Raw genomic sequence first — 23,964 nt, forward strand, 5'->3', positions numbered from 1 at the left:
TCAATCTCTCCTCATAAGTTAACCTCTTCATATCTGAAATCAACCTGGTGGACCTCCTCTGCACCGCATCCAAAGCCAGTGTATCCTTCCTCAAGTATGGAGACCAGAACTGCACACAGTACTCCAGGTGCGGCCTCACCTGCACCCTGTATAGTTGCGGCGTTACCTCCCTGCTCTTGAATTCAATCCCTCTGGCACGTTCCGTTTGCCTTCTTAATAACCTGTTGCACCTGCAGGCCATCTTTTTGTGATTCATGCACAAGGACTCCCAAGTCCCTCTGCACAACAGCATGCTGCAATCTTTCACATTTAAATAATAATCTGCTCTTCTATTATTCCTTCCAAAGTGGATGATCTCCCATTTACCAACATTGTATTCCATCTGCCAGACCCTGGCCCACTCACTTAACCGATCTATATCCCTCTGCAGACTCTCCACATCCTCTGTATAATTTGTTTTCCACTCAGTTTAGTGTCATCAGCACTAAATTTTGCTATGCTACACTCAGACCCTCTTCCAAATCATCAATGTAAATGGTAAACATCTGCGAGCCCAGCACTGACCCCGCGGCACCCCACTCACCACAGACTGTCAACTGGAGAAACACCCACTTATACCAACTCTCTGCCTTCTATTGGTTAACCAATCCACTATCCATGCCAATACACTTTCTCCAACTCCATGCATCCGTATCTTATTTATAAGTCTCTTGTGCGGCACCTTATCAATCGCCTTCTGGAAATCCAAGTATACGACATCCACCTATTCCCCTCTATCCACCGCACTCATTATGTCCTCAAAGAACTCCAGTAAGTTTGTCAAACAGGACCTGCCCTTTTCAAATCTATGCTGTGTCTGTCTAATGGAACCACTCCTTTCTAAATGTTTTGCTTTTTCTTCCTTAATGACAGCTTCAAGCATTTTCCCGACTACAGATGTTAAGCTAACTGGCCTATAGTTGCCCGTCTTTTGCCTACATCCTTTTTTAAAAAGTGGCGTGACATTTGCTGTCTTCCAATCCGCCGGGACCTGCCCAGAGTCTAGAGAGTTTTGATAAATGTTTACCAACGCGTCTACTATAACCTCCGCCAATTCCTTCAGCACCCTGGGATGCATCCCATCAGGACCAGAGGACTTATCTACCTTCAGGCCCTCTAGTTTACTCATCACTATCTCTTTAGTGACAGTGATTTTATCAAGGTCCTCACCTCCCATTTCGTCCATAATATCCTTCTTTGGCATATTAGACGTGTCCTCCACCGTGAAGACCGACACAAAATAGTCGTTCAATGCCTCAGCCATTTCCATATCACCCAATATTAATTTCCCCTTCTCGTCTTCCAAGGGACCTACGTTGACTTTAGCCACCCTCTTCTGCTTTATATACAGTATTCATGAGAACTTTTGCTTTATGTTTTTGTATTGTGGTAATTTACTTTCATACTCTATCTTACCTTTCCTTATTTCTTGTTTAGTTGTTCTCTGTTGCTTTTTAAAGTTTTCCCAATCCTCCAGTCTCCCACTACTCTTTGTGACTTTGTACGCGTGAGCTTTTCGTTTGACACTGTCTTTTATTTCTTTAGTTATCCAAGACTGGCTCTCCCCACACTTACTGTCCTTACTTTTGACTGGAATATACTTTTGTTGAGCACTGTGAAAAATCTCTTTGAAAGTATTCCACTGTTCCTCAACTGTCCTACCAAGTAGCCTGTGCTACCAATCCACATTAGACAACCCCTCCCTCATCCCGTTGTAGTCTCCCTTGTTCAAGCATAATACACTAGTTTTAGATCTAACTATTTCATCCTCCATCTGAATGCGAAATTCAATCATACTATGATCACTCTTTCTAAGAGGATCCCTGACTACGAGATTGTTAATCTTACCTGTCTCATTGCACAGGACTAGATCTAAGATAGTATTTTCCCTTGTAGGTTCACTGACACGCTGCTCAAGAAAGCCATCACGGATGCATTCTATGAAGTCCTCCTCAAGACTTCCTTGACCAACCTGATTCACCCAATCCATGACAACTGCCGTTCCGTTCTTACAAGCCTCAGTTATTTCTTGGTTAATCGCCTCTGCCACTGCAGTATTTTTATTAGGTGGCCTATAGACAACTCCCACCAGTGATTTTTTTCCCCATCACTGCAGTATTCTTAATCTCTACCCAGATGGACTCAACATTCTGCTCCATAGATCTTACATCGTCTCTCACAATCGCCCTGATCTCATCTTTAATCAAGAGTGCCTCTGCCTTCCTGCCTATCTTTCTGTATTACCTGATCCCCTTGGATATTTAATTCCCAGTCATCTCCACCTTGCAACCAGGTTTCTGTGATGGCCACTGAATCATATGGCTTGGTGCTGATCTGTGCCACAACTTCACCAACCTTGTTTCCAATACTACGGGCATTTAGATAAAGTGCCCTTAATACTCATTGTCCTTTTAGAATCTAGTGACCTGTGTGATTTTTGCTTTTTACTTTTATGCACTCTACTCTTACATTTTTCTTCACTAACTCTAGCTTTGGTCTCTGCATCGCTTCCCTCTTCTTTTCTGTGTGGGTTCCCATCCCCCTGCCATATTAGTTTAAAACCTCCCCAACATCACTAGCAAACAATCTCCCTAGGACATTGATCCCAGCCCTGCCCAGATGTAGACTGTCCGGATGGTACTGGTCCCACCTCCCCCAGAAGCAGTTCCAATGCCCCAAGAATCTGAAACCCTCCCTCCTGCACCACTAGTCAAGCCACATAGCTATCTTGCTATTCCAACTCTCACTGGCACATGGCACCAGTAATAATCCTGAGATTACCTACTCTTTAATTTATCTCCTAGCTCCCTAAATTCAGTTTGTAGGACCTCATCCTGCTTTCTCCCTATATCAAAAGAGGTGGGGCATGGCACTGTTGATCAGAGATAGTGTCGCGGCTATAGAAAAGGTGGACACCATGGAGGGATTGTCTACGAAGTCTCTGTGGGTAGAGGTTAGGAACAGGAAGGGGTCAATAACTCTACTGGGTGTTTTTTATAGGCTGGCCAATAGTAACAGGGATATCGAGGAGCAGATAGGGAAACGGATCCTGGAAAGGTGTAATAATAACAGAGTTGGCGAAATGGGAGATTTTAATTTCCCAAATATCGATTGGCATCTCCCTAGAGCGAGGGTTTTAGATGGGGTGGAGTTTGTTAGGTGTGTTCAGGAAGGTTTCTTGACACAATATGTAGATAAGCCTACAAAAAGAGAGGCTGTACTTGATTTGGTATTGGGAAATGAACCTGGTCAGGTGTCAGATCTCTCAGTGGGAGAGCATTTTGGAGATAGTGATCATAATTCTATCTCCTTTACAATAGCATTGGAGAGAGATAGGAACAGACAAGTTAGAAAAGCGTTTAACTGGAGTAAGGGGAAATTATGAGTCTATCAGGCAGGAAATTGGAGGCTTAAATTGGAAATAGATGTTCTCAGGGAAAAGTATGGAAGAAATGTGGCAAATATTCTGGAGATATTTGTGTGGAGTTCTGTATAGGTACGTTCCAATGAGACAGGGTAGCTGTGGTAGGGTAGAAGGAGCTTAAGAAGGAAATTAGGAGAGCCAGAAGGGGCCATGAGAAGGCCTTGTCGGGCAGGATTAAGGAAAACCCGAAGGCATTCTACAAGTATGTGAAGAGCAAGAGGATAAATGAGAACATGAAAGAATAGGACCTATCAAGTGTGACAGTGTGTATGGAACCGGAGGAAATAGCAGAGGTACTTAATGAATACTTTACTTCAGTATTCACTATGGAAAAGGATCTTGGTGATTGTAGTGATGACTTGCAGCAGATTGAAAAGCTTGAGCATGTAGATATTAAGGAAGAGGATGTGCTGGAGCTTTTGGAAAGCATCAAGTTGGATAAGTCTCCGGGACCAGATGAGATGTACCTCAGCTACTGTGGGAGGTGAGGGAGGAGATTGCTGAGCCTCTGGCAATGATGTTTGTATCATCAATGGAGACGGGAGAGGTTCCGGAGGATTGGAGGGTTGCAGATGTTATTCCATTGTTCAAGAAAGTGAGAAGAGATAGCCCAGGAAATTATAGACCAGTGAGTCTCACCTCAGTGGTTGGTAAGTTGATGGAGAAGATCCTGAGAGGCAGGATTTATGAACATTTGGAGAGGCATAATATGATTTGGAGTAGTCAGAATGGCTTTGTCAAGGGCAGGTCGTTCCTTACGAGCGTGATTGAATTTCTTGAGGATGTGACTAAGCACATTGATGAAGGTAGAGCAGTAGATGTAGTGTATATGGATTTCAGCAAGGCATTTGATAAGGTACCCCATGCAAGGCTTATTGAGAAAGTAAGGAGGCATGGGATCCAAGAGGACCTTGCTTTATGGATCCAGAACTGGCTTGCCCACAGAAGGCAAAGAGTGGTTGTAGACGGGTCACATTCTGGAGGTTGGTCTGGGACCCTTACTCTTCGTGATTTTTATAAATGACCTGGATGAGGAAGTGGAGGGATGGGTTAGTAAATTTGCTGATGACACAAAGGTTGGGGGTGTTGTGGATAGTGTGGAGGGCTGTCAGAGGTTACAGCGGGACATTGATAGGATGCAAAACTGGGCTGAGAAGTGGCAGATGGAGTTCAACCCAGATAAGTGTGAAGTGGTTCACTTTGATAGATAGATAGATAATTTATTCATCCCCATGGGGAAATTCAACTTTTTTCCAATGTCCCATACACTTGTTGTAGCAAAACTGTTACATACAATACTTAACTCAGTAAAAAAAAAAATGATATGCATCTAAATCACTATCTCAAAAAGCATTAATAATAGCTTTTAAAAAGTTCTTAAGTCCTGGCGGTAGAATTGTAAAGCCTAATGGCATTGGGGAGTATTGACCTCTTCATCCTGTCTGAGGAGCATTGCATCGATAGTAACCTGTCGCTGAAACTGCTTCTCTGTCTCTGGATGGTGCTATGTAGAGGATGTTCAGAGTTATCCATAATTGACCGTAGCCTACTCAGCGCCCTTCGCTCAGCTACCGATGTTAAACTCTCCAGTACTTTGCCCACGACAGAGCCCGCCTTCCTTACCAGCTTATTAAGACGTGAGGCGTCCCTCTTCTTAATGCTTCCTCCCCAACACGCCACCACAAAGAAGAGGGCGCTCTCCACAACTGACCTATAGAACATCTTCAGCATCTCACTACAGACATTGAATGACGCCAACCTTCTTAGGAAGTATGATGGCAGAATACAGTATTAATGGTAAGACTCTTGGCAGTGTGGAGGATCAGAGGGATCTTGGGGACCGAGTCCATAGGATGCTCAAAGCAGCTGCGCAGGTTGACTCTGTGGTTAAGAAGGTATACGGTGTATTGGCCTTCATCAATCGTGGGATTGAGTTTAGGAGCCGAGAGGTAATGTTGCAGCTATATAGGACCCTGGTCAGACCCCACTTGGAGTACTGTGCTTAGTTCTGGTCACCTCACTACAGGAAGGATGTGGAAACCATAGAAAGGGTGCAGAGGAGATTTACAAGGATGTTGCCTGGATTGGGGAGCATGCCTTATGAGAATAGGGTGAATGAACTCGGCCTTTTCTCCTTGGAGTGAAGGAGGATGAGAGGTGACCTGATAGAGGTGTATAAGATGATTAGAGGCATTGATTGTGTGGATAGTCAGAGGCTTTTTCCCAGGGCTGAAATGGTTGCCATAAGAGGACACAAGTTTAAGATGCTGGGGAGTAGGTACAGAGGAGATGTCGGGTAAGAAGTTTTTTACTCAGAGAGTGGTGAGTGTGTGGGACGGGCTGCCGGCAACGGTGGTGGAGACGGATACGATAGCGTCTTTTAAGAGGCTTTTTGATAGGTACGTGGAGCTTAGTAAAATAGAGGGCTATAGGTAAGCCTTATAATTTCTAGGGCAGGGTCGTGTTCGGCACAACTTTGTAGGCCGAAGGGCCTGTATCATGCTGTAGGTTGTCTGTGTTTCTATTAGTACCTGCATGCACCACGACAGCTGGCTGCTCACCCTCCCCTCTCAGAATGCCCTGCAGACACCTCTGACCCGGGAGGCAACACACCATACGGGAGTCCAGTTTGCGGCCACAGAAGCTCCTCTCTATTCCCCTCACCATGGAATCCCCTACCACAACAGCTCCGCCACTCTTTTTCTTGCCCTCTTGCACAGCAGAGCCACCCACGGTGCCATGAACTCGGCTGCTGCTGCCTTCACCTGATGAGCCACCTCGCCCAGCAGACTCCAAAGCGGTACATCTGTTTTGGAGGGAGATTACCGCAGGAGACTCCTGGACTACCTCTTGCTACTACTCTTCCTGTTGGTCACCCTTCCCCATCTTTCCTTAGATCCTTAAACTGCGGTGTGACCAACTCAGTGAATGTGTTATCCGCAACATTCTCAGCATCTCGGATGCTCCAAAGTGAGTCCAGGCACATGTTTCCGTGAAAGTGGAGTCACAGGTAGACGGGGACTTTGGGGAGTGTTGTAGAACAGAGGGACCTGGGGGTACAAGGTCATGTTTCCGTGAAAGTGGAGTCACAGGTAGACAGGGACCCTGGGGAGTGTTGTGGAACAGAGGGACCCAGGGGTACGGGGACATGGTTCCTGAAAGTGGAGTCACAGGTAGACAGGGACTTTGGGGAGTGTTGTAGAACAGAGGGACCTGGGGGTACAAGGTCATGTTTCCATGAAAGTGGAGTCACAGGTAGACGGGGACTTTGGGGAGTGTTGTAGAACAGAGGGACCCGGGGGTACAAGGTCATGTTTCCATGAAAGTGGAGTCACAGGTAGACAGGGACCCTGGGGAGTGTTGTAGAACAGAGGGACCCGGGGGTACAAGGTCAAGTTTCCATGAAAGTGGAGTCACAGGTAGACAGGGACCCTGGGGAGTGTTGTAGAACAGAGGGACCCGGGGGTACAAGGTCATGTTTTCCTGAAAGTGGAGTCACAGGTAGACGGGGACTTTGGGGAGTGTTGTAGAACAGAGGGACCCAGGGGTACAAGGTCATGTTTCCCTGAAAGTGGAGTCACAGGTAGACAGGGACCCTGGGGAGTGTTGTAGAACAGAGGGACCCGGGGGTACAAGGTCAAGTTTCCATGAAAGTGGTGTCACAGGTAGACGGGGACTTTGGGGAGTGTTGTAGAACAGAGGGACCCGGGGGTACAAGGTCATGTTTCCATGAAAGTGGAGTCACAGGTAGACGGGGACTTTGGGGAGTGTTGTAGAACAGAGGGACCTGGGGGTACAAGGTCATGTTTCCATGAAAGTGGAGTCACAGGTAGACAGGGACCCTGGGGAGTGTTGTAGAACAGAGGGACCTGGGGGTACAAGGTCATGTTTCCATGAAAGTGGAGTCACAGGTAGACAGGGACCCTGGGGAGTGTTGTAGAACAGAGGGACCTGGGGGTACAAGGTCATGTTTCCATGAAAGTGGAGTCACAGGTAGACGGGGACTTTGGGGAGTGTTGTAGAACAGAGGGACCCAGGGGTACAAGGTCATGTTTCCCTGAAAGTGGAGTCACAGGTAGACGGGGACCCTGGGGAGTGTTGTAGAACAGAGGGACCCGGGGGTACAAGGTCATGTTTCCATGAAAGTGGAGTCACAGGTAGACGGGGACTTTGGGGAGTGTTGTAGAACAGAGGGACCCGGGGGTACAAGGTCATGTTTCCCTGAAAGTGGAGTCACAGGTAGACAGGGACCCTGGGGAGTGTTGTAGAACAGAGGGACCCAGGGGTACAAGGTCATGTTTCCCTGAAAGTGGAGTCACAGGTAGACGGGGACTTTGGGGAGTGTTGTAGAACAGAGGGACCCGGGGGTACAAGGTCATGTTTCCATGAAAGTGGAGTCACAGGTAGACGGGGACTTTGGGGAGTGTTGTAGAACAGAGGGACCCGGGGGTACAAGGTCATGTTTCCATGAAAGTGGAGTCACAGGTAGACGGGGACCCTGGGGAGTGTTGTAGAACAGAGGGACCTGGGGGTACAAGGTCATGTTTCCATGAAAGTGGAGTCACAGGTAGACGGGGACCCTGGGGAGTGTTGTAGAACAGAGGGACCTGGGGGTACAAGGTCATGTTTCCATGAAAGTGGAGTCACAGGTAGACGGGGACTTTGGGGAGTGTTGTAGAACAGAGGGACCTGGGGGTACAAGGTCATGTTTCCCTGAAAGTGGAGTCACAGGTAGACGGGGACTTTGGGGAGTGTTGTAGAACAGAGGGACCCGGGGGTACAAGGTCATGTTTCCATGAAAGTGGAGTCACAGGTAGACGGGGACTTTGGGGAGTGTTGTAGAACAGAGGGACCCGGGGGTACAAGGTCATGTTTCCATGAAAGTGGAGTCACAGGTAGACGGGGACTTTGGGGAGTGTTGTAGAACAGAGGGACCCGGGGGTACAAGGTCATGTTTCCATGAAAGTGGAGTCACAGGTAGACAGGGACCCTGGGGAGTGTTGTAGAACAGAGGGACCCGGGGGTACAAGGTCATGTTTCCATGAAAGTGGAGTCACAGGTAGACGGGGACTTTGGGGAGTGTTGTAGAACAGAGGGACCCAGGGACATGGCTTCCAGAAAGTGGAGTCTCAGGTAGACCCGGACGAGGAAGAAGCTGTTTGCCACACTGCCCTTCATCAGTCAGGGCACTGAGTACAGGAGTTGGGATGTTACATTGCAGTTGTACAAGATGTTGGTGAGACCGCACTTGGAGTATTGTGTTCAGTTCTGGTCGCCCTGCCATTGAGCTGGGAAAGGTGCAGAGGGGTGCAGAATGCAAGGACAAAGTTCTGCATAGGGAGTTGGGTGCTAAGTTAAAGGCTAGGGTTGTGATCTCAGGACTGCTACCCATACCATATGCTAATGAACCCAGAACTTGGAAGATTATACAGTTGGTGTTGGAGGGAGTGCATAAGATTTTTGGATCATTGGATTCTCTTCCAGGGAAGGTAGGACATGCACCTGAACTGGAGGGGACTAATATCCTAACAAGAAAGTTTGTTAATGCTGCACAGTAGGGGTTTAAGGCAAACACGAGGAAATCTACAGATGCTGGAAATTCAAGCAACACACACAAAATGCTGGTGGAACACAGCAGGCCAGGCAGCATCTATAGGGCGAAGCGCTGTCGACGTTTTGGGCTGAGACCCTTTGTCAGGACTACCTGGGGGTTGTAACTAGAGTGCTAGAACTGTTATTGGGGAGGTTGTGGAGACAGATGTTGGTAAGATCTCAGACAAAGTCAGGAATCAAAAGGTTGAGATGGTGCAACTTGTGTCCTGAACTGCCTGTATTTCAACGCAGAAAGGTTGATGAGCTCAGGACATGGACCAGCACCTGGAGTGAGACCTGGTTGCAGGAGGAGTAAGACTGGCAGCTCAGTGTTCCAGGGTTTCGTTACTTTAGACACGACAGAGTGGGAGGGATTAGAGGAGTAGCATTACTAGTCGGCGAAAATGTCACAGTAGTGCTCAGTCGGGACCAACTGGAGAACTCGTCTAGTGAGGTGTTATGAGAAATAAGGGTATGGCCATGTTAATAGGCCTATATTTCAGACCACACAACAGACCTAGGGATTTAGAGGAACAGAGACTTTTGCAAGAAACATAAGGTTGTTATAGTAGGTGATTTGAACTTTCCACATATTGACTGGGAATCCCACACTGTAAAAGGACAAGATGGGATAGAGTTTGTCAAATGTGTTCAGAAGTCCCAACGAGAGTGCATGTGATACTGGAGCAGCGACTCGGGAATGAGGCAGAGCAGGTGACAGAAGTCTGTGTAGGGGATCACTTTGCATCCAGTGACCCAATCCCATTAGTTTCAAATAAATATGCAAAGAGATAGCTGTGGTCCGCGGGTTGAGATTCTAAATTGGAGAAAGGCCAGTTTTGATGGTACCTGGCAGTGGGATTGGGATTGGCAAAAACGTACTTGGTTAGTGGGAGGCCTTAAGAAGTATAAAGCTTGTGTGTGCCTGTCAGAATAAAAGGTAAAAATAACAATTGTAGGGAACCATGGTTTTCAGCAGATTTTGAGGCCTTGGTTAGGTGAGGGGAAAAAAAAGGTGCGTAGCAGGTGGGGACAGATGAGGTACGTATGGAGTATGAGAAATGGCAGAGAAAGAAATCAGGGCTAAAAAGAAGGCAAGAGGTTCCCAGGCAGACAAGGTGAAGGAGTATCCTAAGGGATTCTACAGATGAGTTAACAGCAAAAGAATTGCGAGGGGCAAAATTGGTCCTCTGGAAGATCAGAGTGGTGATCCATGTGTGGAGCCACAACAGAGGGAGGAGATCTTAAATTAATTTTTTGCATCTCTGTTTACTCAGGAGACGGACACAGATGCTATGAAGTGAGACAAAGTACCATCAAATTTATGGACCCTATACAGATTACAGAGGAAGAGATTTTGCTGTCCTGGGGCAAAAGTCCCCAGGGCCTGATCGTGTGTTCCCTTGAACCCTGTGGGAGGCAAGTGCAGAAATTGCCAGACCCCTAGCAGAGATATTTAAATCATCCTTAGCAACAGGTGAGGTACCAGAGGATTGGAGGATAGACAATGTTGTTCCACTGTTAAAGAAAGGCTCTAAACCCAAACCAGGAAATTATAGGCCGTGAGACTGACATTAGTTGTGGGAAAGTTATTGGAAGGTATTCTAATCTAGATCTATAAGTATTTGGTTAGACATAGAGTGATAAAGGATCTTAGTTTTTTCCAAAAAAGTTACCAGGAAAGTGGATGACAGCAAGTCCATGGATGTTGCCGACATGGACTTCAGTAAGGCGTTGGACAAGGTCCCACATAGCAGGCTGGTCAAGATGGTTCAGTTTCTCGGCATTCAGGATGAGGTAGTGAATTGGATTAGACATTGGCTTTTTGGGAAAAGCCAGAGAGTGGTAGCAGAGGGTTGCCCGCTGACTGGAGGCCAGTGACCAGTGACGCGCCACAGGGATCAGTGCTGGGTCCGTCGTTGTTTGTCATCTCTATCAACAATAGGGATAATGTGGTTAAATGGAGCAGCAAATTTGTAGATGACACCAAGATTGTGGGTGTAGTGGACAGTGAGGAAGGATATCATGGCTTGCAGAGGGATCTGGATCAGCTGGAAAAATGCGCAGAAAAATGGCAGATGGAATTCAATGCAGACAGGCGCGAGGTTTTGCACTTCAGTAGGACCAGTGAGCGTAGGACTTACACAGTGAGTGGTAGGGCACTGAGGAGTGAGGTAGAGCAAAGGGATCTGGGAATACAGGTTGATAATTCATTGAAAGTGGCGTCACAGGTTGCTAGGGTTGTAGAGAAAGCTTTGGCCTTCATAGATCAAAGTACTGAGTACAGGAGATGGGATGTTTCTGTATGTTGTCGTTGTATAAGACGGGGGGAGGGGGAGTGAGTGAGGCCTAATTGGGAGTATCGTGTGCCATTTGGGTCACCTACCTACAGGAAAGATGTAAATAAGGTTGAACAAGTACAGAGAAAATTTACAAGAATGTTGTTGGTTCTGGAGTTATAAGAAAAGTCAAATCAAGTGTATTATTATTTAACTATATACACATATCTAATGTATAGAGAAACAAGACAACATTTCTTCAAACCAGGGTGTAAAGCACACAACACATGGTGACTTATGAAGGCAAGATAAAACCTACAGATGTATCACATATAAATAATAACCTAATGTGCATTAATATTAAATATTGCAAGGTACGGAACAGATTAACTAGTGGCACTTAGAACATGATACGTCAGGAAGTTCAGAAGCCTCAGGACTTGGGGGAAGAAACTGTTTCTCATTCTGACCTTGTTTTTATGCTATGGACTCTCCCGCCCTGATGGTAGAAAGTCAAAAAAGGATGCTGGATGGATGGATGGGATCCTTAATGATACTGAGGGCCTTGTATACACAGCACTGCTGATAAATGTCTCAGATGGATGGTAGGGAGACCCCTACGATCCTCTCAGCTGTTCTCACAATCTTTTGAAGTGTCTTCCGCTCAAGCTCGATTGCACCCATACCAGATGGAGATGCAACTTGTCAGGATGCTCTCATTGGTGCTCCTGTAAAACACATTAAGACGGAGCCTTGCTTGCCTCAGTCTTCTTAGATAGTGGAGGTGCTGCTGTGTGAAGTGATATTAAAGGACCAGGTGATGTCATCCATGATATGAACTCCCTGGACCTTGGTACACAACTCTCTCTGTGGAGGATTGTATTTGCAGAGGGGATGGTTTTGATTGAAAAGACTAGGACCTTAATCCCTGGAGTGTAGGAGAAGGGTAGATTTGATAGAGGAATAAATAATTATGAGGGGTATAGACAGGGTAAATGCAAGCAGGCTTTTTCCACAAGAGTTGGGTGGGACCATAACTAGAGGTCATAGGTTAAAGATGAAAGGTGAAAAGTTCAAGGGGAACATGAGGGGAAAATACTTCACTCAGAGGGTCCTCAGGACGAACAGCAGGGACCCTGGGGAGTGCTGTAGAACAGAGGGACCCAGGGGTACGGGGACATGGTTCCCTGAAAGTGGAGTCACAGGTAGACAGGGACCCTGGGGAGTGTTGTAGAACAGAGGGACCCAGAGGACAGGGACTGTTTCCCTGAAAGTGGAGTCTCAGGTAGACAGGGACCCTGGGGAGTGTTGTAGAACAGAGGGACCCAGGGGTACGGGGACATGGTTCCTGAAAGTGGAGTCACAGGTAGAAGGGACCCTGGGGAGTGTTGTGGAACAGAGGGACCCAGGGGTACGGGGACATGGTTCCTGAAAGTGGAGTCACAGGTAGACAGGGACCCTGGGGAGTGTTGTAGAACAGAGGGACCCAGAGGACAGGGACTGTTTCCCTGAAAGTGGAGTCTCAGGTAGACAGGGACCCTGGGGAGTGTTGTAGAACAGAGGGACCCAGGGGTACGGGGACATGGTTCCTGAAAGTGGAGTCACAGGTAGAAGGGACCCTGGGGAGTGTTGTGGAACAGAGGGACCCAGGGGTACGGGGACATGGTTCCTGAAAGTGGAGTCACAGGTAGACAGGGACCCTGGGGAGTGTTGTGGAACAGAGGGACCCAGGGGTACGGAGACATGGTTCCTGACAGTGGAGTCACAGGTAGACAGGGACCCTGGGGAGTGTTGTAGAACAGAGGGACCCAGGGGTACGGGAACATGGTTCCTGAAAGTGGAGTCACAGGTAGACAGGGACCCTGGGGAGTGTTGTAGAACAGAGGGACCCAGGGGTATGGGGACATGGTTCCTGACCATGGAGTCACAGGTAGACAGGGACCCTGGGGAGTGTTGTAGAACAGAGGGACCCAGGGGTACGGGGACATGGTTCCCTGAAAGTGGAGTCACAGGTAGAGAGGGACCCTGGGGAGTGTTGTGGAACAGAGGGACCCAGGGGTACGGGGACATGGTTCCCTGAAAGTGGAGTCACAGGTAGACAGGGACCCTGGGGAGTGTTGTGGAACAGAGGGACCCTGGGGGACGGGGTCATGGTTCCTGAAAGTGGAGTCACAGGTAGACAGGGACCCTGGGGAGTGTTGTGGAACAGAGGGACCCAGGGATACGGGGACATGGTTCCTGAAAGTGGAGTCACAGGTAGACAGGGCAGTGAAGAAGACGTTTGCCACTCTGCCCTTCATCAGTCAGGGAACTGAGTACAGGGGCTGGGACGTTATGTTGCTGTTGTACAAGACGTTGGTGAGGCCACACTCGGAGTATTGTGCTCAGTTCTGGTCGCCCTGCTGTAGGAAAGATGCCATTGAGCTGGGAAGGTGCAGAGGAGATTTACGAGGATGTTACTGGGATTCGAGGGACTGAGTTATGGAGAGAGGTTGGACAGGTTGGGACTTTACTCCTTGGAGTGTAGGAGACTTGAGGGGTGACCTCACAGAGGTTATAAAACCAGGAGGGAGATAGGGTGAGTGTGACAGTCTTTCCCCAAGGCTGAGGAATCAAGACCCAGAAGACACAGGTTTAAGGTGGGGAGAGAGATGTAATTTTTTCACCCAGAGGGTTGTTCACCTATGGAATGAGCTGCCAGAGGAAGTGGTTGAGGCAGGTACATGGAGACTTTGGGACGGATATGTGCCAAACTGGACAAGGTGGACAGGGACTAGATGGGCCGAAGGGACTCTGGGTCCTTCATGATGGATCCCACCTCCTGGAGGCATCGCTGCTTGAAGAAGTTGTCGATGGTGGGGAGGGCTGTGTCTGTGAGGGAGCCGACTGACTACAACTCTCTGCGGAGAGACAGCTCCCACCCTGTTCCCAACTGCAGGACCAGATAGACATTGCAGCTCAGAAACAGGCCCTTCGGCCCATCAGAATCATGCTGAACAAGGTCCCCATCCAATCCAGTGACAACTGACCGAGTTTAGCCCGGATCCCTCTAAACCTTTCCTATCCGTGTACCTGCCTCCTGTGACAGCTCACTACATAAGTGAACAACTCTCTGGGTGAAAACAATTGCCCCTCAGTTTCTTCTATTGTGCTGTAGGTTTTCTATGTTTTATAGGGGTTACAAAGATAGGGGGAGGCTGTGGAGTTGGTCCGGTTTGCAAAATCCTGGTGCTGCACTGACGGGAATAGTTGAATAGATTTGCTGGCATGTTATACTCTGGCCTGTTCCCTGGCGAGTTGGTAGTGTCTTGTGCTAGTGAACGCGGAACTTCCCTGAGCCTGTACGTGTCTTAATCTCTCTCTCTATCTTCCCTGAGCCTGTACATGCCTCAATCTCTCTCTCTCTCTCTCTCTCTCTCTCTCTCTCTCAGTATCTTCCCTGAGCCTGTACGTTCCTCAGTCTCTCTCTCTCTCTCTCTCTCTCTCTCAGTATCTTCCCTGAGCCTGTATATGCCTCAGTCTCTCTCTCTCTCCCAGTATCTTCCATGAGCCTGTACGTGCCTCAGTCTCTCTCTCTCTCTCTCTCTCTCTCTCTCTCAGTATCTTCCATGAGCCTGTACATGCCTCAGTCTCTCTCTCTCTCTCTCTCTCTCTCTCTCAGTATCTTCCCTGAGCCTGTACGTGCCTCAGTCTCTCTCTCTCTCTCTCAGTATCTTCCATGAGCCTGTACGTGCCTCAGTCTCTCTCTCTCTCTCTCAGTATCTTCCATGAGCCTGTATATGCCTCAGTCTCTCTCTCTCTCTCTCTCTCCCAGTATCTTCCATGAGCCTGTATGTGCCTCAGTCTCTCTCTCTCTCTCTCAGTATCTTCTATGAGCGTGTACGTGCCTCAGTCTCTCTCTCTCTCTCTCTCTCAGTATCTTCCCTGAGCCTGTACGTGCCTCAGTCTCTCTCTCTCTCTCTCTCTCTCTCCTCTCTCTCTCTCTCTCTCTCAGTATCTTCCATGAGCCTGTATTTGCCTGTCTCTCTCTCTCTCTCTCAGTATCTTCTATGAGCGTGTACGTGCCTCAGTCTCTCTCTCTCTCTCTCTCTCTCTCTCTCTCTCTCTCTCTCTCTCTCTCTCTCTCTCTCTCTCTGTATCTTCTATGAGCGTGTACGTGCCTCAGTCTCTCTCTCTCTCTCAGTATCTTCCATGAGCCTGTACGTGCCTCAGTCTCTCTCTCTCTCTCTCTCTCAGTATCTTCCATGAGCCTGTACGTGCCTCGGTCTCTCTCTCTCTCTCTCAGTATCTTCCATGAGCCTGTACGTGCCTCAGTCTCTCTCTCTCTCTCTCTCTGTTTCTTCCCTGAGCCTGTACGTGCCTCAGTCTCTCTCTCTCTCAGTATCTTCTCAGAGCCTGTACGTGCCTCAGTCTCTCTCGCTCTCTCTCTCTCTCTCTCTAACTCTCTCTCTCTCAGTATCTTCCATGAGCCTGTACGTGCCTCAGTCTCTCTCTCTCAGTATCTTCCATGAGCCTGTACGTGCCTCAGTCTCTCTCTGTCAGTATCTTCCATGAGCCTGTATGTGCCTCAGTCTCTCTCTCTCTCAGTATCTTCCCAGAGCCTGTACGTGCCTCAGTCAGTCTCTCTCTCTCTCTCTCTCTCTCAGTATCTTCCCTGATCCTGTACGTGCCTCAGTCTCTCTCTCTCTCTCTCTCTCTCTCTCAGTATCTTCCATGAGCCTGTATGTGCCTCAGTCTCTCTCTCTCTCTCAGTATCTTCCAGAGCCTGTACGTGCCTCAGTCAGTCTCTCTCTCTCTCTCTCTCAGTATCTTCCCTGATCCTGTACGTGCCTCAGTCTCTCTCTCTCTCTGTATCTTCCATGAGCCTGTACGTGCCTCAGTCTCTCTCTCTCTCAGTATCTTCCATGAGCCTGTACGTGCCTCAATCAGTCTCTCTCTCTCTCTCTCTGTATCTTCCCTGAGCCTGTACGTGCCTCAGTCTCTCTCTCTCTCTCTCTCAGTATCTTCCATGAGCCTGTACGTGCCTCAGTCTCTCTCTCTCTCAGTATCTTCCATGAGCCTGTACGTGCCTCAGTCTCTCTCTCTCTCTCCCAGTATCTTCCATGAGCTGTATATGCCTCAGTCTCTCTCTCAGTATCTTCCCAGAGCCTGTATGTGCCTCAGTCTCTCTCTCTCTCTCTCTCTCTCTCTCTGTTTCTTCCCTGAGCCTGTACGTGCCTCAGTCTCTCTCTCTCTCTCAGTATCTTCCCAGAGCCTGTATGTGCCTCAGTCTCTCTCGCTCTCTCTCTCTCTCAGTATCTTCCATGAGCTGTACGTGCCTCAGTCTCTCTCTGTCAGTATCTTCCATGAGCCTATATGTGCCTCAGTCTCTCTCTGTCAGTATCTTCCATGAGCCTGTATGTGCCTCAGTCTCTCTCTCTCAGTATCTTCCCAGAGCCTGTATGTGCCTCAGTCTCTCTCTCTCTCTCTCTCTCTCTCTCTCTTCTCTCCTCTCCTCTCTCTCCTCTCTCTTCTCTCTCTCTCTCTCTCTCTCTCTCTCTCTCTCTCTCTCAGTATCTTCTATGAGCCTGTACGTGCCTCAGTCTCTCTCTCTCTCTCTCTCTCAGTATCTTCCATGAGCCTGTACGTGCCTCAGTCTCTCTCTCTCTCTCTCTCTCCCTGAGCCTGTACATTTCAATCCCTCTCTCTCCCTTGGTACAGAGGACTCTGAGTCATACAATAGCTTTGTTGGTTTGACCTTTTGTCCTGTGTGGGTTTGTTAGCGGGCGTTTCATGGCGGCCTGCGTCATTCTCAGGCTGCGTTGCTCAGGATGATAATACCTCACCTCAGGGCAGCCCACTGCCAATAATTGCACTCAGCAGGTGCTGGGAGATTGGATGGTCAAATCATCCACCTTTATCAGCAGGATGAGGTTTGAGAAGGTCTCTGGTCTGAGTGGGAGGGTATTGAACAGGAGGACGGGGAGTGTAGGGGTTACAGAGATAGGGAGGGGTTTGAACAGGAGGACAGGGAGTGTAGGGTTTACAGAGATAGGGAGGGGTTTGAACAGGAGGACGGGGAGTGTAGGGGTTACAGAGATAGGGAGGGGTTTGAACAGGAGGACGGGGAGTGTAGGGGTTACAGAGATAGGGAGGGGTTTGAACAGGAGGACGGGGAGTGTAGGGGTTACAGAGATAGGGATGGGTTTGAACAGGAGGACGGTGAGTGTAGGGGTTACAAAGATAGGGAGGGGTTTGAACAGGAGGATGGGAGTTTATGGGTTACAGAGATAGGGAGGGGTTTGAACAGGAGGATGGGGAGTGTAGGGTTTACAGAGATAGGGATGGGTTTGAACAGGAGGACGGTGAGTGTAGGGGTTACAGAGATAGGGAGGGGTTTGAACAGGAGGACGGGAGTTTATGGGTTACAGAGATAGGGAGGGGTGGAACAGGAGGATGGGAGTGTAGGGGTTACAGAGATAGGGAGGGGTTTGAACAGGAGGATGGGAGTGTAGGAGTTACAGAGATAGGGAGAAGGGGAGATGGGTTTGAACAGGAGGATGGGAGTGTAGGGGTTACAGAGATAGTGAGGGGTTTGAACAGGAGGATGGGAATGTAGGGGTTACAGAGATAGGGAGGGGTTTGAACAGGAAGATGGGGAGTGTAGGGGTTACAGAGATAGAGAGGGGTTTGAACAGGAGGACGTGTAGGGGTTACAGAGATAGAGAGGGGTTTGAACAGGAGGATGGGAGTGTAGGGGTTACAGAGATAGGGAGGGGTTTGAACAGGAGGACGGGAGTGTAGGGGTTACAGAGATAGGGAGAAGGGGAGAGAGGGATTTGAACAGGAGGACGGGAGTGTAGGGGTTACAGAGATAGGGAGGGTTTGAACAGGAGGATGGGGAGTGTAGGGGTTACAGAGATAGGGAGGGGGTGAACAGGAGGACGGGGAGTGTAGGCGTTACAGAGATAGGGAGGGGGTGAACAGGAGGACGAGGAGTGTAGGCGTTACAGAGATAGGGAGGGGGTGAACAGGAGGACAGGGAGTGTAGGGGTGGAGAGGTGATAGTGGAGTGTTGCACATATAATTTGTTTGCAAAGCAGAGTTTGTTTGCAAAGGCCTTTGACGTATTCAATCAATGCAGAGTTACCACACGTTGAATTACAAATGCGTAGGGCACTTTGACCCTCACTTCGTCGCCTGTCTTATCTCCTTGAATACATACACCTCCTGGCACCAACTAACTTGTGGCCTGGATTTTAGCTTCCCAGTTCCCAGGTGTGAGTATCACCAACAACCGTTCCTGGTCCTCAGTGTGGACCGTCTCCAACAACCGGTCCTGGTCCTCAGTGTGGATCTCTCCAACAACCGGTCCTTGTCCTCAGTGTGGATCGTCTCCAACAGCCGGTCCTGGTCCAATCACAGTGTCCTGGTCCTCAGTGTGGACCGTCTCCAACAGCCGGTCCTGGTCCAATCACATTGTCCTGATCCTCAGTGTGGACCGTCTCCAACAACCGGTCCTGGTCCTCAGTGTGGATCGTCTCCAACAACCGGTCCTGGTCCTCAGTGTGGATCTCTCCAACAACCGGTCCTTGTCCTCAGTGTGGATCGTCTCCAACAGCCGGTCCTGGTCCAATCACAGTGTCCTGGTCCTCAGTGTGGATCGTCTCCAACAGCCGGTCCTGGTCCAATCACATTGTCCTGGTCCTCAGTGTGGACCGTCTCCAACAGCCGGTCCTGGTCCAATCACATTGTCCTGATCCTCAGTGTGGATATCTCTACAACCCGTCCTGGTCCAATCACATTGTCCTGGTCCTCAGTGTGGACCGTCTCCAACAACCGGTCCTGGTCCTCAGTGTGGACAGTCTCCAACAACCGGTCCTGGTCCAATCACAGTGTCCTGGTCCTCAGTGTGGACCGTCTCCAACAACCGGTCCTGGTCCTCAGTGTGGACAGTCTCCAACAACCGGTCCTGGTCCAATCACAGTGTCCTGGTCCTCAGTGTGGACCGTCTCCAACAACCGGTCCTGGTCCTCAGTGTGGACCGTCTCCAACAACCGGTCCTGGTCCAATCACAGTGTCCTGGTCCTCAGTGTGGACCTCTCCAACAGCCGGTCCTGGTCCAATCACAGTGTCCTGGTCCTCAGTGTGGACCTCTCCAACAACCGGTCCTGGTCCTCAGTGTGGACCGTCTCCAACAACCGGTCCTGGTCCTCAGTGTGGACCGTCTCCAACAACCGGTCCTGGTCCAATCACAGTGTCCTGGTACTCAGTGTGGACCTCTCCAACAGCCGGTCCTGGTCCAATCACAGTGTCCTGGTCCTCAGTGTGGACGTCTCCAACAACCGGTCCTGGTACTCAGTGTGGACCGTCTCCAACAACCGGACCTGGTCCTCAGTGTGGACCGTCTCCAACAACCGGTCCTGGTCCAATCACAGTGTCCTGGTACTCAGTGTGGACCTCTCCAACAGCCGGTCCTGGTCCAATCACAGTGTCCTGGTCCTCAGTGTGGACCTCTCCAACAACCGGTCCTGGTCCTCAGTGTGGACCTCTCCAACAACCGGTCCTGGTCCTCAGTGTGGACCTCTCCAACAACCGGTCCTGGTCCTCAGTGTGGACCTCTCCAACAACCGTGTCCTGGTCCTCAATGTGGACCTCTCCAACAACCGGTCCTGGTCCTCAGTGTGGACCGTCTCCAACAACCGGTCCTGGTCCAATCACAGTGTCCTGGTCCTCAGTGTGGACCTCTCCAACAACCGGTCCTGGTCCTCAGTGTGGACCTCTCCAACAACCGGTCCTGGTCCTCAGTGTGGACCTCTCCAACAACCGGTCCTGGTCCTCAGTGTGGACCGTCTCCAACAACCGGTCCTGGTCCTCAGTGTGGACCGTCTCCAACAGCCGGTCCTGGTCCTCATTGTGGACCGTCTCCAACAACCGGTCCTGGTCCTCAGTGTGGACCGTCTCCAACAACCGGTCCTGGTCCTCAGTGAGGATCTCTCCAACAACCGGTCCTGGTCCTCAGTGTGGACTGTCTCCAACAACCGGTCCTGGTCCTCAGTGTGGACCTCTCCAACAACCGGTCCTGGTCCTCAGTGTGGACCGTCTCCAACAGCCGGTCCTGGTCCAATCACAGTGTCCTGGTACTCAGTGTGGACCGTCTCCAACAGCCGGTCCTGGTCCAATCACAGTGTCCTGGTCCTCAGTGTGGACCGTCTCCAACAACCGGTCCTGGTCCTCAGTGTGGACTGTTTCCAACAACCGGTCCTGGTCCAATCACTGACTTCCCGGCCAGGAAAGCCCACCAACATCCCCACTTCCTCAGCACGTCCCCATCGACCCTCACCGATGCCCCACAGAAAGCATCTGATCCGGATGCATCACAGCTCGGAACGGCAACTGCTCCGCCCGGGACCGCAGTAAACCGCAGAGAGTTGTGGACACAGCTCAGCACATCACGGACCAGCCTCCCCTCCATGGACTCTGTCTACACCCCCCACTGACTCAGTAAAACAGCCAGCGTGATCAAAGACCCCACCCAGCCTGGACATTTTCTCTTCACCCTTCTGCTGTTGGGGGGAAGATGGTCTGCTCCGCCATTCCAACATGGCTGATTTATTCGCCCTCTTCTTCTGCCTTCTTGTAACTATCAGCCGGTGGCGACTCAAACCGGCTCACAAAGCGGCGCGCGCCGGCATTGAGGCCGGTCCCAAAGAGAGCGCCAAGCCTGCTTCACCAGCGAGGGGAAAAGCCCGCGCGCGGGACGGGACCGTGAATACGCCCAGGGAGAGCGGGATCAGGAAGGCTTTAAAGCAAGGCCGCGAAGTTTGAATAAACCTCTTTTGTAACTGCAGCTCACCGACTCGATGTCGTTATTGCAGCGCTGCGTGTAGCACACCACTTTAAATACAGCCAGTGACTTGGCCACAGATTCACCACCTTCTGGCTAAAGTAGTTCCTCCTCACCTCCGTGCTGAGTCTGTGCCCTCTGGTCCAGGACTTGATTTCTTACATCCTTCACATACATGAGGACGGGATGGTCAGTATAGCATGGAAATTCAATTGTACCAGCATGAATTAATCAGTCTGATGGCCTGGTAGAAGAAGCTGTCCCAGAACCTTTTGGTCCTGGCTTTAATGGTGCAGTATCGTTTCCCAGATGGTAGCAGCTGAAATAGATTGTGGTCCTTCGGGCCCTTTTTACACACCTGTCTCTATAAGTGTCCTGAATCATGGGAAGTTCACATCTACAGATGCGCTGGGCTGTCCGCACCACTCTCTGCAGAGTCCTGCGATTAAGGGAGGTACAGTTCCCATACCAGGCAGTGATCAGCCAGTCAAGATGCTCTCAATTGTGCCGCTGTAGAAAGTTCTTAGGATTTGGGGACGTGCCAAACTTCTTCAACCGCCTGAGGTGAAAGGGCTGCTGTTGTACTTTTTTCACCACACAGACCACTTGAGATCCTCGGTAATGTGTATGCCAAGGAACTTAAAGCTGTTTCCCCTCTCAACCCTAGATCCATTGATGTCAATAGGGGTTAGCCTGTCTCCATTCCTCCTGTCATCCACAATCAGCTCCTTTGTTTTAGTGACAAAGAGGGAGGGTTTGTTTTCTTGACACCACTGTGTCTGGGTGATGAGTTCTTCTCTGTAGGCTGCCTCATTATTATTTGAGATGAGGTCAATTGATGTAGTGTCATCGGCAAATATAATTATAGCAGACTGGAGCTGTGGGTGGTGACAGTCATGGGTATACAGAGAGTAAAGGAACAGGCTTAGGACACAGCCCTGGGGGGCACGTGTGTTGTGGGTCAGAGGGGTAGTGGTGAAGGAACCTCCACTATTGGAAATATCCTCTCCATATCCACTCTCTCTAGGTCTTCCAATAATTGATAGGTTTCAATGAGATTCTACCCCCCCCCCCACTATTCTTCTAAACTTGAGCAAAGCCCAGAGCCATCAAACACACCTCATACATTAACCCTTTCGTTCCTGATTTTTGAATTTTCTCCATTTAGACAATAGTCCACGCCTTTATTCTCCAATCTGCCATTTCTTTGCCCATTCTCTGAAAGGGCCACTGATTCTCCTTTGTCTATTCTGCTTCTTGTTTCTTCAAAGAATTCCAACAGATTTATCAGGCAAGATTTTCCCTTAAGAAAACCATCCTGAGTGGACAGGACAGGCTTTGAGGTGTATGGGCCAAACACGGATGGGAGAAGCTGGCTGGGCAACATAGTGGCCATGGAGAAGCACTGAGTGGCCTTTGTATCCTCTGTGTAACTGTCCTCCATGCTCAACGTGGTGCTGTGGGTCAGCAAGTGGCAGATGGAGTTCAACCTGGAGAAGTGTGAGGAGATTTACTTTGGAAGGTCGAGCTTGAAGGCAGGGTTAAAGAGAGATCTTGTGGTCCACGTCCTCAGAGTTGCTGTGTAAGTGGAAGGGTTGCTTAAGGTGTGTTGGCCTTTGTTAGTCGTGTGATTGAGTTCTCAGCAGCAAAGTGATAATGATACAACTCTGGTTGAGAGCAGGGTTGGAATACTCTGGTCATTTCACAGTGCCTCATTATAGGAGAGGATGCGGGCAGATTTAGACAGCGAGGAAAGGTTGAGGTGAGCCAGGGCTTTTCTCTTTGGGGAGACGGAGGAGGGAAGGGTCAGATTGGGTACATTAAAAGGTTGGCATAATATGGAAGGCCAGAGGTCTCACTGTACTAACACCTTGTTCTTTTCCTGCAGGCTCCACCGTTGACGACGATGCCGCACGGGCTCAGCTCCAACCAACTGCTGACGAGTAGCTGGTGATTTGCCCTCACCCCCCCCACCCCCTCCCTCATTCCCCACCACCTGAGGGTAGCTGTCCTCTGCCTCTTGCTCTCTCTCTCTCCCCTCACTCTCCCCCCACCCTCTCTCTCCCCCCCACCCCACACCCTCTCCCGGACCCTCTCTCTCTCCCTCATCGTTCCCTGTGAGATAACCAGCCCTTCTCCATCGGCAGCTGCTTCTCCCTTTCCCCACACTACCTCCCCCTTGCCCCCTCCAGCTCGCCAAGATGTCAACCTCTTCCCTCCGGCGTCAGGTGAAGAACATAGTCCACAACTACTCTGAGGCAGAGATCAAGGTGAGGGAGGCAACCTCGAATGACCCTTGGGGTCCCTCCAGCTCCCTCATGTGCGAGATCTCAGATCTGACCTACAATGTGGTGGCCTTCACTGAGATCATGGGGATGGTGTGGAGGCGTCTGAACGACCACGGCAAGAACTGGCGGCACGTTTACAAGGCGCTGACGCTGGCCGAGTACCTGGTGAAGACCGGTTCTGAGCGGGTAGCCCAGCAGTGCCGCGAGAACATATACGCGGTGCAGACCCTGAAAGACTTCCAGTATATTGACCGCGACGGCAAAGACCAGGGCGTCAATGTGCGGGAGAAGGCCAAGCAGCTGGTGGCCCTTCTGAAGGATGAGGAGAAACTGAAGGAGGAAAGGGCACACGCCCTCAAGACCAAGGAGAAGCTGGCACAGGCTGCCACGGGTGAGAGCCAGCGGCTGGTCAAAATGGGGGGAGGGGTGGTGTGGGGACACTCCCCAGGGAGTTCAGCGATCCCTCGGTACGAGGAAGCCCACTGGGTTTCATCTCAGCACTTACAACCTTAAGAC

At 49.9% G+C, this 23,964-nt stretch overlaps 1 protein-coding gene across 3 annotated transcripts in view; it reads left to right on the forward strand.

The window, feature by feature from the left end:
* epn1a (epsin 1a) overlaps nucleotides 1-23,964 on the forward strand; it is a 47,502-nt gene that overhangs the window by 7,001 nt on the left and 16,537 nt on the right. For 2 of the 3 annotated variants that reach the window (XM_073028724.1, XM_073028721.1), the window contains exons 2-3: nucleotides 10,333-10,532; nucleotides 23,049-23,839. In XM_073028724.1, the coding sequence (XP_072884825.1) occupies nucleotides 23,362-23,839 (478 nt within the window). In that variant the 5' untranslated portion in view covers nucleotides 10,333-10,532; nucleotides 23,049-23,361. The remainder of the gene's footprint in view (nucleotides 1-10,332; nucleotides 10,533-23,048; nucleotides 23,840-23,964) is intronic. The other variant, XM_073028722.1, reaches the window with a different exon arrangement.

The sequence above is a fragment of the Hemitrygon akajei genome, chromosome 24 (genome assembly GCF_048418815.1).
Source record: "Hemitrygon akajei chromosome 24, sHemAka1.3, whole genome shotgun sequence".
Lineage (NCBI taxonomy): Eukaryota > Metazoa > Chordata > Chondrichthyes > Myliobatiformes > Dasyatidae > Hemitrygon > Hemitrygon akajei.